The 19,837-nt window shown below is 39.9% G+C and overlaps 1 protein-coding gene across 3 annotated transcripts in view; it reads left to right on the top strand.

Moving 5' to 3' along the window:
* HSD17B7 (hydroxysteroid 17-beta dehydrogenase 7) overlaps positions 1–2,471 on the top strand; it is a 33,174-nt gene extending 30,703 nt beyond the window's left edge. For 2 of the 3 annotated variants that reach the window (XM_030847422.2, XM_060297078.1), the window contains exon 9: positions 632–2,471. In XM_030847422.2, the coding sequence (XP_030703282.2) occupies positions 632–733 (102 nt within the window). In that variant the 3' untranslated portion in view covers positions 734–2,471. The remainder of the gene's footprint in view (positions 1–631) is intronic. The other variant, XM_060297072.1, reaches the window with a different exon arrangement.
* Positions 2,472–19,837: the final 17,366 nt, after the last annotated feature.

Below are 19,837 nucleotides of genomic sequence, written 5' to 3'. Positions count from 1 at the left end.
TCTGTCATCCCTGAGGTGTGGCCTTCATCCTTATAGCTTAGGGGAGCAGCATGGAAGAAGGGAGAAAGAAAGGGGTGCCCCATTCCTTTTAAAGAGAGTCCTGGATAGGTACCATACAACACTTCCACTTACATCTCATTGGCCAGAACATGGTCACCTGGTACCACTAACTTCAGTGTAGGCTGGAAATGTAGTCTTTCATCTGCAGGGCAGTGAGCTCAGCTAAGATCAGGGCTCTTTTTACTAAAGAATGTGGATATTAGGAAGTAAGTAGCAGTTGAAATTAAAAAAAAAATTTCTTGATTTTCCTCTTTGCCTTCTTTATATCACAGATGTTTGGTGTCTTCTGTTACTAGGTACACAGCAGTTAGGGGAGACAGCAAAGCTCAGATCTTTCAGTCTTGCTATTTAAGGGAAGCATCAGTAGGCTTGGTGAGTGTTGGAGTTTGGATGGAGAGTTAATGTGTCCTCAGGATTCCTAACATTCCCCACATGGCTGCCACCACAGCCCATTCCAACTGGCCCTATTTTGGGTTCTCTTACCTGTGTTATTTAAGTGGCTCCCTTTTATTCAAATACTATTCATTTCATTTTTCCTTCGTAGTCATCCCTATCTTTGTTTCTTTTCCAGATAGACCTAGATGAAGACACTGCTGAAAAATTTTACCAAAACTTACTGGAACTGGAAAAGGATATTAGGGTCACCATTCAAAAAAGCAAAAACCAGAGCTGAAAATGGTGCTCTCTGAGCACCATTTTCATGCCTTCTGTGGATTCTGGAGCACCTGGGTTTCTGAGTTGGATGGTATGCATTTGTGGTAAACTGTGAGTTCTGATTTTCTCTTTGTTTCAGAATTACCTCTATGACTGTGTGTGTGTTTGTGCATGTGAGAAAAAGATTGATAAAATATAATATATTCTTAAGAATGGTGTTATATCAAAATTGTCCTAAGTGTCCATCATCGGATGAATGGATAAAGAAGATGTGGCACATATATACAATGGAATATTACTCAGCCATAAAAAGAAACGAAATTGAGCTGTTTGTAAGGAGGTGGATGGACCTAGAGTCTGTCATGCAGAGTGAAGTAAGTCAGAAAGAGAAAGACAAATACCATATGCTAACACATATATATGGAATTTAAGAAAAAAAAATGTCATGAAGAACCTAGGGGTAAGATGAGAATAAAGACACAGATCTACTAGAGAATGGACTTGAGGGTATGGGGAGGGGGAAGGGTAAGCTGTGACAAAGCAAGAGAGTGGCATGGACATACATACACTACCAAACGTAAAATAGGTAGTGGGAAGCAGCCGCATAGCACAGGGAGATCAGCTCAGTGCTTTGTGACCACCTAGAGGGGTGGGAGGGAGGGAGACGCAAGAGGGAAGAGATATGGGAACATGTGTATATGTATAACTGATTCACTTTTTTATAAAGCAGAAACTAACACACCACTGTAAAGCAATTATACTCCAATAAAGATGTAAAAAAAAAAAAAATTGTGCTAGTCACAATTTGTTTATTCTGTGAACTGCAGCCCAAGCTACCCTTCATGGGATGAGGTGTAGACTTGAATAATCATGACACAGACACACACTTTCTCCTTTTCACCTGCCCCAGCAGGAGGAAATACTGCCCATTCTCTGAGTGACCATCTTAGCCTTGTTCCTTTCGAGTAGTTTTCCTAGGTCTTGTACCTTATTTCTTCTTCCACATGCTGCTTTTACCAATCTTAATACAGATGCCCATGTAATTAATCATAGTAACAAAGTATATGTATTTGGGCCACTTGAATTATTTTTTTCTTATTTTAAAAATGTCTTTTATTGAGATTGATTTAGTCCATGTTAATAGTGGGCCTGACCTTTAACACAATTTGCAAATTTGTTTATTACTTACCCACTCGTTTTCATGACATTTTAATGGATGTAATCTTGCAGCAAAAATGATTTATTCAGATTGTTTCAATGAAATTTTCCAATTGAATAATTACTGGTGGAATGTCTCCTGGTATCAGTAGTGGTCAAAAGTGGTTAGGACTTAGTTTGCATGATATGAAGACAAAATGCTAAGATGCTTAGATGTTTCAACCAACACCTGTAATATAACAGTTACAGTTTGAATGAGTTAATGTGAAAAATTATATGTAAATATAATTTCTTTACATTTTAAAGTATGGATTTTTGGTTATACTTTAAGTTTGTTGCTAAAGATATTTTTAATAACAAACATGTGAAAATTAGGGCTGAACACTGTCTTCAAGAAAGAAGGGTAAAGTTGGAGAGCTGAAAGCAGAGCTGGTTTTTGATCTTCTGTTCACTCGCTGTTAATTGGGAAGAAGGACTTTGTTATGGATCTCAAACTCTTCATCTGTGAAGGAATTATCTTTCTGCTTCCTCTGTTCATGGGTATGAAGTGAGCATTAAATGCAATAATATGTGAATGAATAAAGAGCATTTTTTGAGAATGATGACTACAAAGTTTTTATTAGGGATTAATAAGCCAGAGTGTCATAGTTGAAATATTACTGTGTAAGGCACTGAGTGACCACGTCCCACCTAACTGAGAGTTGGTTCTGTTTCCCGAATGTTTTGTTTTAAATTGAAGTACAGTTGACTTACAGTGTTTCAGATGTACAGCAAAGTAATTCAGTTATTTATATATATGTATATTTCAGATTCTATTCCATTATAGGTATTACAAGATATTGAATATAGTTCCCTGTGCCATACAGTAGTTCCTTGTTGTTTATTTTACGCATAGTAGCATGTATCTGTTAATCCCAAACTCCTAATTTATCTCCCCCAGCCCTGCTATCCCCTTTAGTAACCATAAGCTTGTTTTCTTTGTGAGCCTATTTGTTTTATAAATAAGTTCATTTGTATCATATTTTTAGAATCCATGTATAAGTGATATCATGTGATATTTGTCTTTCTGTCTGACTTATTTCACTTAGTATGATAATCCCTGGGTCCATCCATGTTGGTGCAAATGGCATTATTTCATTCTTTTTTATGGCTGAGTAGTAGTCCATTGTATATTGTATGTGTGTGTGTGTGTCTGTGTATCATGTATTCTTTATCCATTCATCTGTCTATAGACATTTAGGTGGCTTCCATGTCTTGGCTATTGTGAATAGTGCTGCTATGAACATAGGGGTGCTTGTATCTTTTCCAGCCGGAGTTTTCATCTTTTCCAGATATATACCCAGAAGTGGGATTGCTGGATCATATGGTAACTGTTTTTACATTTTTAAGGAACCTCCAGACTGTTCTCCATAGTGGCTCTACCAATTTACATTCCAACCTACAGCCTAGGAGGGTTCCCTTTTCTCCACACCCTCTCCAGCATTTGCTATTTGTAGACCTTTTTTTTAATTTGCTTTGGCTGTGTTGGGTCTTCATTGCTGTGTGCGCAGGCTTTCTCTAGTTGCAGTGAGCAGGAGCTACTCTTTGTTGCGGTGCATGGGCTGCTCACTGCGGTGGCTCCTCTTGTTGCAGAGCACGGGCTCCAGTAGTTGTGGCGCATGGGCTTAGTTTCTCCACGGCATGTGGGATCTTCCCGGACTAGGGATCAAACCCATGTCCCCTGCGTTAACAGGTGGATTCTTAACCACTGTGCCACCAGGGAAGTCCCTATTTGTAGACTTTTTGATGACGACCATTCTGACCGGTGTGAGGTGATACCTATTTTAGTTTTGATGTGCATTTCTCTAATAATTAGCAATGTTGAGCATCTTTTTATGTGCTTTTTGGCCATCTGTATGTCTTCTGTTGAGAAATGTCTATTTAGGTCTTCTGTTCATTTTTTTTGATTGGGGTATTTGGTTTTGTTTCAACATTGAGTGGTATAAGCTATTTGTATATTTTAGAAATTAATCCCTTGTCAATCACATCATTTGTAAGTATTTTCTCCCATTCTGTAGGTTGTCTTTTCATTTTATTGATGGTTCCCTTTGCTTTTAAGTTTAATTAGGTCCCATTTGTTTATTTTTGCTTTTATTTATTTCTTTTACTTTACGAGATGGACACAAAAAAGTATTGCTGCAATTTATGTGTTCTGCCTATATTTTCCTCTAGGAGTTTTATAGTATCCACTCTTAGGCATTTAATCCATTTTGAGTTTTGTTTTGTTTTTTTGTATAGGGTATTACAGAATGTTGTAATTTAATTTTTTTACATGTATCTGTCCAGTTTTCCCAGCACCACTTAATGAAGAGACTGTCTTTTCTCCATTGTATATCCTTGCCTCCTTTGTCATAGATTAATTGACCATAGCTGCATGGGTTTATTTCTGGGCTTTCTATCCTCTTCCTTGATCTATGTGTCTGTTTTTGTGTCAGTACCATATTGTTTTGATGACTATAGCTTTGTAGTATAGTCTGTAGTCAGTGAGCCTGATTCCTCCAGCTCCGTTTTTCTTAAGATTCCTTTGGCATTTCAGGGTTTTATGTTTCTACACAAATTTAAATTTTTTTTTGTTTTAGTTCTGTGAAAAATACCATTGGTAATTTGCTAGGGATTGTATTGAATCTGTAGACTGCCTTGGGAAGTATGGTCATTTTTACAATATTGATTCTTCCAATCCAAGAACACATTATATCTTTCCGTTTGTGTCATTCTCAATTTCTTTCATCAGCATATTATAGTTTTTGGAGTACAGGACTTTTGCCTCCTTAGGTAGGTTTATTCCTAGGTATTTTATTCTTTTTCATGCAATAGTAAATGGGATTGTTTCCTTAATTACTCTTTCTGAGATTTCATTGTTAGTGTATAGAAATGCAACAGATTTCTGTGTATTAATTCTGTATCCTGTAATTTTACCGAATTCATTGATGAACTCTGGTAGTTTTCTGGTAGCATCTTTAGGATTTTCTATATATAGTATCATGTCATCTGCAAACAGAGACAGTTTTACTTCTTCCTTTCCAATTTGGATTCCTTTTATTCCTTTTTCTTCTCTGATATGGCTAGGACTTCCAAAACTTTTGAATAAAAGTGGCAAGAGTGGGCATCATTGTCTTATTCCTGATCTTAAAGGGAATGTGTTTAGCTCTTCACAGTTGAGTATGTTAGCTGTGGGTTTGTCATATATGTCCTTTATTATTTTAAGGTATATTCCCTCTATGCCCACTTCCTGGAGAGTTTTTATCATAAAACGATGGTGAATTTTATCAAAAGCTTTTTCTTTGTCTATTGAGATTAACAAATTGAAGGATAAAAACCACATGATAATGTGGTATATCAGGTTGATTGACTTGCAGATATTGAAAAATCCTTGCATCCTGGGGATAAATCCCACCTGATCATGGTGTATGATCCTTTTAATGTATCGTTGGATTCAGTTTGCTTATATTTTGTTGAGGATTTTTGCATCTATATTCATCACTGATATTGGCCTGTAATTTTCTTTGTGGCATCTTTGGTTTTGGTATCAGGGTGATGGTGGCCTCAGAGAATGAGTTTGAAAGTGTTTCTTCCTTTGCAGTTTTTTTAGAATAGTTTCAGAAGGACAGGTGGTACCTCTTCTCTAAATGATTGGTAGAATTCACCTATGAAGGTATCTGGTCCTGGACTTTTGTTTGTTAGGAGTTTAATTACTGATTCAATTTCATTACTGGTAATTGGTCTGTTCATATTTTCTATTTCTTCCTAGTTCAGTCTTGGGAGATTGTACATTTCTAAGAATTTTTCTATTTCTTCTAGGTTATCCATTTTATTGGCATATAATTGCTTGAAGTAGTCTCTTATGGCCATTTGTAACTTCTTTTTCATTTCTGATTTTGTTGATTTTGGCCCTCTTTTTTTTTCCTGTTTAGTCTGGATAAAGGTTTATCAATTTTGTTTCTTTTCAGAGACAGTTTTTAATGCCACTGATCTTTACTATTGTTTTTCAGTCTCTATTTTATTTATTTCTGCTCTGATCTTTATAATTTCTTTCCTTGTACTAACTATGGGTTTTGTTTGTTCTTCTTTCTCTAGTTCCTTTAGGTGTAAGGTTAGATTGTTTATTTGAGAGGTAAGTTCATATCGCTATAAACTTCCCTCTTAGAACTGCTTTTGCTGCATCCCATAGGTTTTTCATTTATCGCTAAGTATTTTTTGATTTCCTCTTTGATTTCTTAAGTGATCTATTGGTTGTTTAGTAGCATATTGTTTAGTCTTCATGTGTTCTTAGGTTTTTTTTTGAAGTTTTATTTTTGTAGTTGATTTCTAGTATCATAGTGTTTTGGTCAGAAAAGATGCTTGATATGATTTCAGTTTTCTTAAATTCACTGAGGCTTGCTTTATGTCCTAGCTTGTGATCTATCCTGGAGAATGCTCCACGTGAATTTGAAAAGAATGTGTATTCTGCTGCTTTCTGGTGGAATGCTCTGTAAATATCAATTAACTTCTTTGGCCTAATGTGTCATTTAAGGCCTGCATTTCCTTATTGATTTTCTGGCTGGCTGATCTGTCCATTGATGTAAGTGGGTTTTAAAGACCCCTATTATTGTCTTACTGTCAATTTCTCCCTTTATATCTGTTAATATTTGCCTTGTATGTTAAGGTGCACTGCCACTGAACAGAAAAAAAGAATGAAAAGAAATGAGGACAGTTTAAGAGACTTCTAGGACAACATCAAGTGTACTAATATTCACATTAGAGAGTCCCAGAAGGACCTATATGTAAATATATATGTTGGGTCCATTTATATTTATAATTGCTATGTCTTCTTGGATTGATCCTTTGATCATAATGTAGTGTTCTTCCATGTCTCTTGTAACAGTTTTCATGTTAAAGTCTATTTTGTCTGATATAAGTATTGCTCTTCCAGCTTTCTTTTCATTTCCATTTGTGTGGAATACCTTTTTCTATCCCCTCACTTTCCATCTGTATGTGTCTCTAGATCTGAAGTGAGTCTCTTGTAGGCAGCATATTTACAGGTCTTTTTTTTGTATCCATTCAGCCAGTCTATGTCTTTTGGTTGGAACATTTAGTCCATTTATATTTAAGGTAATTATCGATATGTATGTTTTTATTGCCATTTTGTTAATTGTTTTGGATTTGTTTTTGTAGATCTTTTTTCCCTTGTGTTCTCTTTTGTGATTTGTTGACCAACTTTAGTGTTATGTTTGGATTCCTTTTTCTTTGTTTTCTATATATCATATTTTTGGTTTGTAGTTACGATGAGGTTTTTATATAGCAGTCTCTATATATGTGATTGTTTTTAAGTTGGTGGTCTGTTCATTTCAAAGATGTTTTACATACCCTTCATTTGTATTCTCCTGCCCTCACTATTACTGGTTTTGATATATTTTACATCTAATTGTTTCATGTATCCCATAACTGCTTGTTGATACAGATGATTTTACTACTTTTGTCTTTGAACCTCACTACTAGTTTTGTGTGTGGATGATTTCATACCTTGACTGTATGTTTGCCTTTACTGGTGAGCTTTGTCCTTCCCTAATTTTCTTGTTTTTAATCTGTGACATTGTCTTTTCCACCTAGAGAAGTTCCTTTAGCATTTTTTGTAAAGTGGTTTTGTGGTACTGAATTCTTCTAGCTTTTGCTTGTCTGTAAACCTTTTGATTTCTCCATCAAATCTGAATGAGAGCCTTGCTGGGTGAGTATTCTTGATTGTAGGTTTTTCCCTTTCATCACCTTATGTATATCATGCCACTCCCTTCTGGCCTATAGATTTTTTGCTGGCCTTATGGGAGTTGCCCTGTAATTTGTTGTTCTCCCTTGTGGCGTTTAGTATCCTCTCTTTATCTTTAATCTTTTTTATTTTGATTACAATGTGTCTTTGTGTGTTCCTCTATGGGACTCTGCACTTTTGGGCTTGGGTGACTGTTTCATTTCCCAAGATAGGGAGGTGTTCAGCTGTTATGTCTTCAAATATTTTCTTGGGCCCTTTCTCTCTCTTTTCTCCTTCTGGGACTCTCTAATGTAAATATTAGTGTACTTGATGTTGTCCTAGAGGTCTCTTAAACTGTCCTCATTTCTTTTCTTTTTTTTTTCTTTTCAGTGGCAGTGATGTCCACTTCTCTGTCTTCCAGGTCACATATTCTTTCTTCTGAATCATTTAGTCTACTATTGATTCCTTCTAGTTTATTTTTCATTTGTTATTGTATTCTTCATCTCTGTTTGGTTGTTCTTTATATTTTCTAACTCTTCGTTTAAAACTTCTAACTTCTCGCTCCGTGCATCTATTCTCCCAAGTTCTTTGATCATCTTTATGATCATTACTGTGAACTCTTTCTCAGGTAGATTGCCCATCTCCACATAGTTCTTCTGGAGTTCTATCTTCATTCCTTCCTCATTTTGTCTAAGTTGCTGTTTGTATTTTTATGTATATGTGGTAAGTTATGTTTCTCGACCTTGGAGATGTGGTCTTCTGTAGGAGGCATCCTGTGAGTCCCAGCAGTGCACTCCCCTCTTGTCACCCAAGCTCTATGCTCTGGGGGTTCCCCCTGAGGTCTGCATAGGTCCTTCTGTTGTGGCGGCTGACTTTGTGGGCAGCCTGGTAGGCTTGGTTGGCCCCTAGTCTTGTTGGTTGCCAGGACCTGCCTTGTGCAGGTGCTGCTGGCTGTTGTTTAGTGGAGCCTGGTCATGATGTGACTGGCTGTGGAATCTTAGGGGGCCATGGAGCTAGTGCTGGCTCACTGGTGGGCGAGGCAGGGTCCCGAAGACTCTGGTGCTGTTGCCAATCCACTGGCAGGTGAAGCCACATCCTGGGGTTAGTGCCAGACCACTAGCAGGCGGAGTTGGTTTCTGGAGTCTGGCTGCAGGTCCCAGGGACCCCAGAGCTTTTTTCAGATCGTTGCAGGGAGAGGGTGTTCCTGATGCAGCAGGATGTCTGGAAGTTTGCTTTGGCCTGCTAGTGGGCAGGTCCAGCTGGTCCCAGGGTAGGGTAGGGCCTGCGTTGTGGTATCATAGTTTTGTTTCTGGTGTCTGCCCCCTGGTGGTTGAGGCTGGTCTAGAGGCTTGTGCAGGCTTCCTGGCAGGACAGGCCTGTACCTGTCCACTGGTGGGTGAAGCTGGGTCTTGGCCCTCTGATGGGCTGGGCTATGTCTAGGGGCATTTCCAGAGGTTGCTGTGGACTCTTTAGTCTTAACGCACCCTGTCTGCTGATGGCTGGGACTGGGTCCCTGCCCAGTTAGTTGTTTTGCTCTGAGGCGTCCCAGCACTGGAACCTATAGGCTTTTGGGCGGGGTCAGGTCTTGGCACTAATGATCCAAGACATCAGCATCCAGGAGTGTTAATGTGGCTGAATGTTCCTCAGTATGGCTGCCACCAGTGTCTGTGTCCCCAGGATGAGCCACAGCTGCCCCCTGCCTCTCCAGGACTCTCCAAGACCAGAAGGCAGGTCTGACCCAGGCTCCTATCAAATTACTGCTTTTGCCCTGGGTCCCAGTGCATGCTGGATTTTGTGTGTGCCCTTTAAGAGTGACGTATCTATTTCCCCCAGTCCTGTGGAGCTCCTGCAATTAAACTCCGCTGGCCTTCAAAGCCAAATGCTCTGGGGGCTCATCTTTCTGGTGCCAGAACCCTGGCCTGGGGAGCTTAATGTGGGGCTCAGAACTATTTCTTCTGTGGGAGAACCTCTGCAATATAATTCTACAGTTTGTGAGTCATCCACCCAGGCATTATGTGATTTGATTATATCGCGAGCTTGTGCTTCTTACCTGTCTCATTGTGGTTCCTTCTTTATGTCTTTAGTTATAGAATATCTTTTCTGGTAGGTGCCTGTCTTTTTCATTGATGGTTATTCTGCATATAGTTGTGATTTTCATGTGCTTGTGAGAGGAAGTGAGCTCAGGGTCTTTCTGTATTCTCCATCAAGGCCACTCTCCCCACTCTGTTTTCCGAATATTGAGTCATCACCTAGGAGCAGCATCAGGTCAAGTGTGAGCGTGTGGGGGGAAGAGTGTGGGCTCTGGGACTGGGCAGACATTGAATCAAATTTTAGCCGTTAACTAGCATGAGTTCTGGCAAGTTGCTTGAATTTATACCTCAACTTAATTATAAAAAATACTGATGCTTACCTTGCAGAATTGTTATATTATAGCCTAATGTACTCACAGTTAATATAACATTTCATTCTGTCCCACATGAAGTACAGAAAAGGAGATTTTAAACATGAACTAAATCCTGATTTCAAGTCATTTATGATGTGTCAGTAGGTTGGTGCTCTATATATTTTCTGAGTCATTACATCCAATTTCCCTAAAATAGAGAACAAATCATAGACCCTTTATACATTAACATATCTGATGTACTTTTTACATTTTTAATCATAACATTACTATACAGAAATAAAATATACAATTTCCAAACCAACAGAGGTATAAAAAAATACAAGCCATCCAAAAAAATAAAATGGAAAGGAGAAGCAGATGATAATAGAAAAAAACAGATAAATAAAAATTCCCCAATTCGATTTTTAAAATATATTCTAATATTCTCAAAAATCTGAAAATAGAACTACCATATGACCCAGCATTTCTACTCCAGGGTAAATAAAAAACCCAAAACACTAATTCAAAAAGATACTATACTTCCAATGTTCATAGCAGCATTATTTACAATTCCCAAAATATTGCAGCAACCTAAATGTCCATCAACAGATTAATGGATAAGGAAGATGTGGCTATATATACAATGGAATACTACTCAGTCAGTCATAAAAAATAATGAGATTTTGCCATCTGTAACAAGATGGATGGACTTAGAGGGTATTATACTACATGAAATAAGTCATACAGAGAAAAATATAAATACAATATGATATCACTTATATGTGGAATCTAAAAAAAAAAGCAGTTAGTGATTATAACAAAACAGACTCATGGATATAGAGAACTGCTAGTTTTAGCAGTTACCAGTGAGGAGAAGGAAGGGGGAGGAGGGTCAAGATAGAGGTAGAGGATTAAGAGATACAAACTACTATGTATAAAATAAACTACAAGGATATATTGTACAACAGAGAATACAGCCAATATTTTATAATAACAATAAATGAAACATAACCTTTGAAAATTATGACTCATTACATTGTATACCAGAAACTTATATAATACTGTACAACAATAGCCTCAACTTTTTAAAAAAAAGCTACAAGAGGAAGATGGCAGAAGAGTAAGATGCAGAGATCACCTTCCTCCCCACAGATACACCAGAAATACATCTACACGTGGAACAACTCCTACAGACACCACTGAATGCTGGCAGAAGACCTCAGACCTCCCAAAAGGCAAGAAACTCCCCACGTACCTGGGTAGGGCAAAAGAAAAAAAGAAAAAAACAGAGACAAAAGAATAGGGACAGGACCTGCACCAGTGGGAGGGAGCTGTGAAGGAGGAAAGGTTTCCACACACTAGGAAGCCCCTTTGCGGGCGGAGACTGCGGGAGGCTGAGGGGGGAGCTTCAGAGCCACAGAGGAGTGCACAGCAACGGGTGCGGAGGGCAAAGCAGGGAGATTCCCGCACAGAGGATCGGTGCCGACCGTCACTCACCAGCCCAAGAGACTTGTCTGCTCACCCGCCGGGGTGGGAGGGGCTGCGAGCTGAGGCTCCAGTTTCGGTTGGAGTGCAGGGAGAGGACTGGGGTTGGCGGCTTGAACATAGCCTGAAGGGGTTAGTTCACCACAGCTAGCCAGGAGAGAGTCCGGGGAAAAGTCTGCACCTGCTGAAGAGGCAAGAGACTTTTTCTTCCCTCTGTTTCCTAGTGCGCGAGGAGAGGGGTTTAAGAGCGCTGCTTAAAGGAACTCCAGAGATGGGCGCGAGCCGTGGCTAAAAGCACGATCCCCAGAGACGGGCACGAGCCGTGGCTAAAAGCAGACCCCAGAGACGGGCGCGAGCCGCGGCTAAAAGCACAGACCCCAGAGACGGGCATGAGCCGCGGCTAAAAGCACAGACCCCAGGGACCGGGGGGGAGATGCTAAGGCTGCTGCTGCCGCCACCAATGGGCCTGTGTGCGAGCACAGGTCACTATCCACACCCCTCTTCCACGGAGCCTGTGCAGCCCGCCACTGCCAGGTTCCCGGGATCCAGGGACAACTTCCCCAGGAGAACGCACGGCGGGCCTCAGGCTGGTGCAACGTCATGCTGGCCTCTGCCGCTGCAGGCCCGCCCCGCACGCAGTGCCCCTCCCTCCCCTTGGACTGAGTGCGCCAGAGCCCCCGAATCAGCGGCTCCTTTAACCCTGTCCTGTCTGAGCAAATAACAGAGCCCTCTAGCGACCTACACGCAGAGGCAGCGCCAAATGCAAAGCTGAGCCCCTGTGAGCTGTGAGAACAAAGAAGAGAAAGGGAAATCTCTGCCAGCAGCCTCAGAAACAGCGGATTAAAGCTCCACAATCAACTTGATGTACCCTGCATCTTTGGAATACATGAATAGACAACGAATCATCCCAAATTGAGGAGGTGGGCTTCGAGAGCAAGATCTATGATTTTTTCCCCTTTTCCTCTTTTTGTGAATGTGTATGTGTATGCTTCTGTGTGAGATCTTGTCTGTATAGCTTTGCTTCCACCATTTGTCCTAGGGTTCTATCCGTCCTTGGTTTTTTCTTAATAATTAATTTTAATAACTTTATTATACTTTACATTCTTTCTTTCCTTCCTTCCTTCCCTCCTTTCTTTATTTCTTCATACTTCTACTAATTCTCTCTACTTTTTCTCCCTTTTATTCTGAGCCGTGTGGATGAAAGGCTCTTGGTGCTCCAGCCAGGAGTCAGGGCTCTGCCTCTGAGGTGGGAGAGCCAACTTCAGGACACTGGTCAACAAGAGACCTCCCAGCTCCACATAATGTCAAACAGCGAAAATCTCCCAGAGACCTCCATCTTAACACCAGCACCCAGCTTCACTCAACAACCAGCAAGCTACAGTGCTGGACAACCTATGCCAAACAACTAGCAAAACAGGAACACAACCCCACCCATTAGCAGAGAGGCTGCCTAAAATCATAAGAAGGCCACAGACACCCCAAAACACACCACCAGACGTGGACCTGCCCACTAGAGAGACAAGATCCAGCCTCATCCACCACAACACAGGCACTAGTCCCCTCCACCAGGAAGCCTACACAACCCACTGAACCAACCTCAGCCACTGGAGACAGACATCAAAAACAACGGGAACTACGAACCTGCAGCCTGCAAAAAGGAGACCCCAAACACAGTAAGATAAGCAAAATGAGAAGACAGAAAAACACAGCAGATGAAGGAGCAAGGTAAAAATGCACCAGACCTAACAAATGAAGAGGAAATAGGCAGTCTACCTGAACAAGAATTCAGAATAATGATAGTAAAGATGATCCAAAATCTTGGAAATAGAATGGACAAAATGCAAGAAACAGTTAACAAGGACCTACAAGAAATAAAAATGAAACAAGCAACGATGAACAGCACAATAAATGAAATTAAAAGTACTCTAGATGGGATCAATAGCAGAATAACTGAGGCAGAGGAACGGATAAGTGACCTGGAAGATAGAATAGTGGAAATAACTACTGCAGAGCAGAATAAAGAAAAAAGAATGAAAAGAACTGAGGACAGTCTCAGAGACCTCTGGGACAACATTAAATGCACTAACATTCAAATTATAGGGGTTCCAGAAAAAGAAGAGAAAAAGAAAGGGAATGAGAAAATATTTGAAGAGATTAGAGTTGAAAACTTCCCTAATATGGGAAAGGAAATAGTTAATCAAGTCCAGGAAGTACAGAGAGTCCCATACAGGATAAATCCAAGGAGAAATACTCCAAGACACATATTAATCAAACTGTCAAAAATTAAATACAAAGAAAGCATATTAAAAGCAGCAAGGGAAAAACAACAAATAACGCACAAGGGAATCCCCATAAGGTTAACAGCTGATCTCTCAGCAGAAACCCTACAAGCCAGAAGGGAGCGGCAGGACATACTGAAAGTGATGAAGGAGAAAAACCTGCAACCAAGACTACTCTACCCAGCAAGGACCTCATTCAGATTTGATGGAGAAATTAAAACCTTTACAGAGAAGCAAAAGCTGAGAGAGTTCAGCACCACCAAACCAGCTTTACAACAAATGCTAAAGGAACTTCTCTAGACAAGAAACACAAGAGAAGGAAAAGATCTATAATATAGAACCCAAAACAATTTAGAAAATGGGAATAGGAACATACATATCAATAATTACCTTAAATGTAAATGGACTAAATGCTCCCACCAAAAGACACAGATTGGCTGAATGGATACAAAAGCAAGACCCTTATATATGCTGTCTACAAGAGACCCACTTCAGACCTAGAGACACATACAGACTGAACGGAAGGGGATGGAAAAAGATGCAAATGGAAAACAAAAGAAAGCTGGAGTAGCAATCCTCATATCAGACAAAATAGACTTTAAAATAAAGACTATTAGAAGAGACAAAGAAGGACACTACATAATGATCAAGGGATCGATCCAAGAAGAAGATATAAAAATTGTAAATATTTATGCACCCAACACAGGAGCACCTCAATACATAAGGCAAATACTAACAGCCATAAAAGGGGAAATCAACAGTAACACATTCATAGTAGGGGACTTTAACACCCCACTTTCACCCATGGACAGATCATCCAAAATGAAAATAAATAAGGAAACACAAGCTTTAAATGATACATTAAACAAGATGACTTAATTGATATTTATAGGACACTCCATCCAAAAACAACAGAATACACATTTTTCTCAAGTGCTCATGGAACATTCTCCAGGATAGATCATATCTTGGGTCACAAATCAAGCCTTGGTAAATTTAAGAAAATTGAAATTGTATCAAGTATCTTTTCCGACCACATTGCCATGAGACTAGATATCAATTACAGGAAAAGATTTGTAAAAAATACAAACACGTGGAGGCTAAACAATACACTACTTAATAACGAAGTGATCACTGAAGAAATCAAAGAAGAAATAAAAAAATACCTAGAAACAAATGACAATGGAGACACAATGACCCAAAACCTATGGGATGTAGCAAAAGCAGTTCTAAGGGGGAAGTTTATAGCAATACAAGCCCACCTTAAGAAGCAGGAAACATCTCGAATAAACAACCTAACCTTGCACCTAAAGCAATTACAGAAAGAAGAACAAAAAACCCCAAAGTTAGAAGGACAGAAATCATAAAAATCAGATCAGAAATAAATGAAAAAGAAATGAAGGAAACAATAGCAAAGATCAATAAAACTAAAAGCTGGTTCTTTGAGAAGATAAACAAAATAGATAAACCATTAGCAAGACTCATCAAGAAAAAAAGGGAGAAGACTCAAATCAATAGAATTAGAAATGAAAAAGGAGAAGTAACAACTGACACTGCAGAAATAAAGAAGATCATGAGAGATTACTACAAGGAACTCTATGCCAATAAAATAGACAACCTGGAAGAAATGGACAAATTCTTAGAAATGCACAACCTGCCAAGACTGAATCAGGAAGAAATAGAAATTATGAACAGACCAGTCACAAGCACTGAAATTGAAACTGTGATTAAAAATCTTCCAACAAACAAAACCCCAGGACCAGGTGGCTTCACAGGGGAATTCTATCAAACATTTAGAGAAGAGCTAACACCTATCCTTCTCAAACTCTTCCAAAATATAGCAGAGGGAGGAACACTCCCAAATTCCTTCTACGAGGCCACCATCACCTTGATACCAAAACCAGAGAAGGATGTCACAAAGAAAGAAAGAAAATCAAAGAAGAAATAAAAAAATACCTAGAAACAAATATTATTGGCCTACAGGCCAATATCACTGATGAACATAGATGCAAAAATCCTCAACAAAATACTAGCAAACAGAATCCAACAGCACATTAAAAGGATCATACACCGTGATCAAGTGGGGTTTATTCCAGGAATGCAAGGATTCTTCAATATACGCAAATCTATCAATGTGATAAACCATATTAACAAATTGAAGGAGAAAAACCATATGATCACCTCAATAGATGCAGAGAAAGCTTTTGACAAAATTCAACACCCATTTATGATAAAAGCCCTGCAGAAAGTAGGCACAGAGGGAACTTTCCTCAACATAATAAAGGCCATATATGACAAGCCCACAGCAAACATCATCCTCAATGATGAAACACTGAAAGCATTTCCACTAAGATCAGGAAAAAGACAAGGTTGCCCACTCTCACCACTCTTATTCAACATAGTTTTGGAAGTTTTAGCCACAGCAATCAGAGAAGAAAAGGAAATAAAAGGAATCCAAATCAGAAAGGAAGAAGTAAAGCTGTCACTCTTTGCAGATGACATGATACTATACATAGAGAATCCTAAAGATGCTACCAGAAAACTACTAGAGCTAATCAATGAATTTGGTAAAGCAGCAGGATACAAAATTAATGCACAGAAATCTCTGACATTCCTATACACTAATGATGAAAAATCTGAAAGTGAAATCAAGAAAACACTCCCATTTACCATTGCAGCAAAAAGAATAAAATATCTAGGAATAAACATACCTCAGGACACAAAAGACCTGTATGCAGAAAATTATAAGACACTGATGAAAGAAATTTAAGATGATACAAAGAGATGGAGAAATATACCATGTTCTTGGATTGGAAGAATCAACATTGTGAAAATGACTCTACTACCCAAAGCAATCTATAGATTCAATGCAATCCCTATCAAACTACCACTGGCATTTTTCACAGAACTAGAACAAAAAATTTCACAATCTGTATGGAAACACAAAAGACCCCGAATAGCCAAAGCAATCTTGAGAATGAAAAACGGAACTGGATGAATCAGGCTCCCTGACTTCAGACTATACTCCAAAGCTACAGTAATCAAGACAGTATGGTACTGGCACAAAAACAGAAAAATAGATCAATGGAACAGGATAGAAAGCCCAGGGATAAACCCACACACATATAGTTACCTTATCTTTGTTAATGGAGGCAGGAATGTACAGTGGAGAAAGGACAGCCTCTTCAATAAGTGGTGCTGGGAAATCTGGACAGGTACATGTAAAAGTATGAAATTAGATCACTCCCTAACACCATAACCAAAAATAAGCTCAAAACGGATTAAAGAACTAAATGTAAGGCCAGAAAGTATCAAACTCTTAGAGGAAAACATAGGCAGAACACTTCTTGACATAAATCACAGCAAGATCCTTTTGGACCCACCTCCTAGAGAAATGCAAATTAAAACAAAAATAAACAAATGGGACCTAATGAAACTTCAAAGCTTTTGCACAGCAAAGGAAACCATAAACAAGACCAAAAGACAACCCTCAGAATGGGAGAAAATATTTGCAAATGAAGCAATTGACAAAGGATTAATTTCCAAAATTTACAAGCAGCTCATGCAGCTCAATAACAAAAAAACAAACAACCCAATCCAAAGATGGGCAGAAGACCTAAATAGACATTTCTCCAAAGAAGATATACAGACTGCCAACAAACGCATGAAAGAATGCTCAACTTCACTAATCATTAGAGAAATGCAAATCAAAACTACAATGAGATATCATCTCACACCAGTCAGAATGGCCATCATCAAAAAATCTAGAAACAATAAATGCTGGAGAGAGTGTGGAGTAAAGGGAACCCTCTTGCACTGCTGGTGGGAATGTGAATTGGTTCAGCCACTATGGAGAACAGTATGGAGGTTCCTTAAAAAACTACAAATAGAACTACCATATGACCTAGCAATCCCACTACTGGGCATATACCCTGAGAAAACCAAAATTCAAAAAGAGTCATGTACCAAAATGTTCATTGCAGCTCTATTTACAATAGCCTGGAGATGGAAACAACCTAAGAGCCCATCATTGGATTAATGGATAAAGAAGATGTGGCACATATATACAATGGAATATTAGTCATAAAAAGAAACGAAACTGAGCTATTTTTAATGAGGTGGATAGACCTAGAGTCTGTCATACAGAGTGAAGTAAGTCAGAAAGAGAAAGACAAATACCATAAACTAACACATATATATGGAATTTCAGAAGAAAAAAACTGTCATGAAGAACCTAGGGGTAAGACAGGAAGAAAGACACAGACCTACTGGAGAACGGACTTGAGGATATGGTGAGGGGGAAGGGTGAGCTGTGACAAAGCGAGCGAGAGTCATGGACATATATACACTAACAAACGTAGGTAGATAGCTAGTGGGAAGCAGCCGCATAGCACAGGGATATCAGCTCGGTGCTTTGTGACCACCTGGAGGGGTGGGATAGGGAGGGTGGGAGTGAGGGAGACACAATAGGGAAGAGATATGGGAAAATATGTATATGTATAACTGATTCACTTTGTTATAAAGCAGAAACTGACACACAATTGTAAAGCAATTATACCCCAATAAAGATGTTAAAAAAAGAAAAAAGAAATTTGTAGGCTAAGTTTACTTAATACAAAGATCTCATAACTGAATATAGCAATATATTAACAAACACAACTAAACATGACCAAGTTGTATTTGTACTAAAAATGCAAGTATAGCTCAGCACCAGAAGAGCTAATAATATAATTTATTATGTTGAAAGAATAAGGAAGAAAAGTAATGTGATCCTTTTGGTATATGCAGATATACATTTAATAAGATTCTACACTCATGTATAATAAAATCATCTTAACAAATCAGTAATAGAAGGAAACTTCTGGAATTGAAATCAAGATGGTAGAGTAGAAGGATGTGGAACTTGCCTCCTCCCACAAATACATGGAAAATACATCTACATATGGAACAATTCTCACAGAATACCTACTGAACACAGGCAGAAGATGTTAAAAACTTGAAAGGACAAGAAAGATCTCCACAGAACTGGGTAGGATGAAAGAAAAAAAAAAGGAAGCAGGATGGGAACTGCTCCCCTGTGAGGGAGGTGAGAAAGAGAAAAGTTTCCCAATCACTGAGAAGTCCCCTCATCAGTGGGGAGATCAACCAGGACAGAGGGAGAGCTTCAGAGGCTCAGTGGAGAGCACAACAACCAGTTTGCAGCAGGCAGAACAAGAGAGACCTGCACAGATGGTCTGTGCCACTCTCCTGTGCTCCCAACACCAGATGTGCGTCCACCTGGTAAGGGCAGGGGCTGGGTGCTGAAACTCGGGGTTTAGAGGACAGACCCAGGGAGAGGACTGGGGTTGGCTGCACGGAGACAGCCTGAAGGGGCTGGAGCATGGTATGGCTGCAACCAGGGGTGTACACGGAAGAAGCCAGGGCCTGCCACAGAAGTGAAGCACCACTGTTAAGTGGCACATGAAGGGAGGGGTGGAGCCCACGTCAGCAGCCTCTTTGCACACCAGTCGCCACCTCAGTGGGCTCTGGGAGTGTACGTACCAGCTGCCGCCTCAGCAGGCTCCTGAAGCAGGTGCCAGCGGGTGGCCCACAGAGAGAGGTTGGGCTGAAATCATAGCTGAGTCCCAGGGGCCACACAATTTAGGAAGTAGAACTGAAATCTCTCCCCACAGCTGTGCAAGCCACCACTGGCTTTGTGAACTGGGTGCCTGCGGGGCATCAGAGCAGACAAAAGGTGCTCCTGTGGCTGAGATGGATTTGGACTTAACAGGTGTGGACATTGTGGGTGCGTGCACATGGGGGCTGGGCTAGGCTGGGCCAGGGTCTGAGCTGCTTCCATAGCTCCCATAGTGGGTCCAGGTGCACGACGACTGCAGTCCAGGGACTTGACATCAGCAGTTCTTCACTGGCGGCCTTGTGAAAACAATACCTGAGTGACACAAGGGCCAATTGCTGGTGTTGAGGAGGGGCTGAGGGAAGCACCAACAACAGTGTACTTTGTGACAGGTGGCACAGCAGAGTGCACTCCCCAGTGGACAGCTCCGGTGGAGGAATACTCAGTAG

This window comes from Globicephala melas, chromosome 1 (genome assembly GCF_963455315.2).
Source record: "Globicephala melas chromosome 1, mGloMel1.2, whole genome shotgun sequence".
Lineage (NCBI taxonomy): Eukaryota > Metazoa > Chordata > Mammalia > Artiodactyla > Delphinidae > Globicephala > Globicephala melas.
The sequence above is the reverse complement of the archived record's forward strand: the minus strand, read 5'-3'. Positions and strand labels throughout refer to the sequence as shown.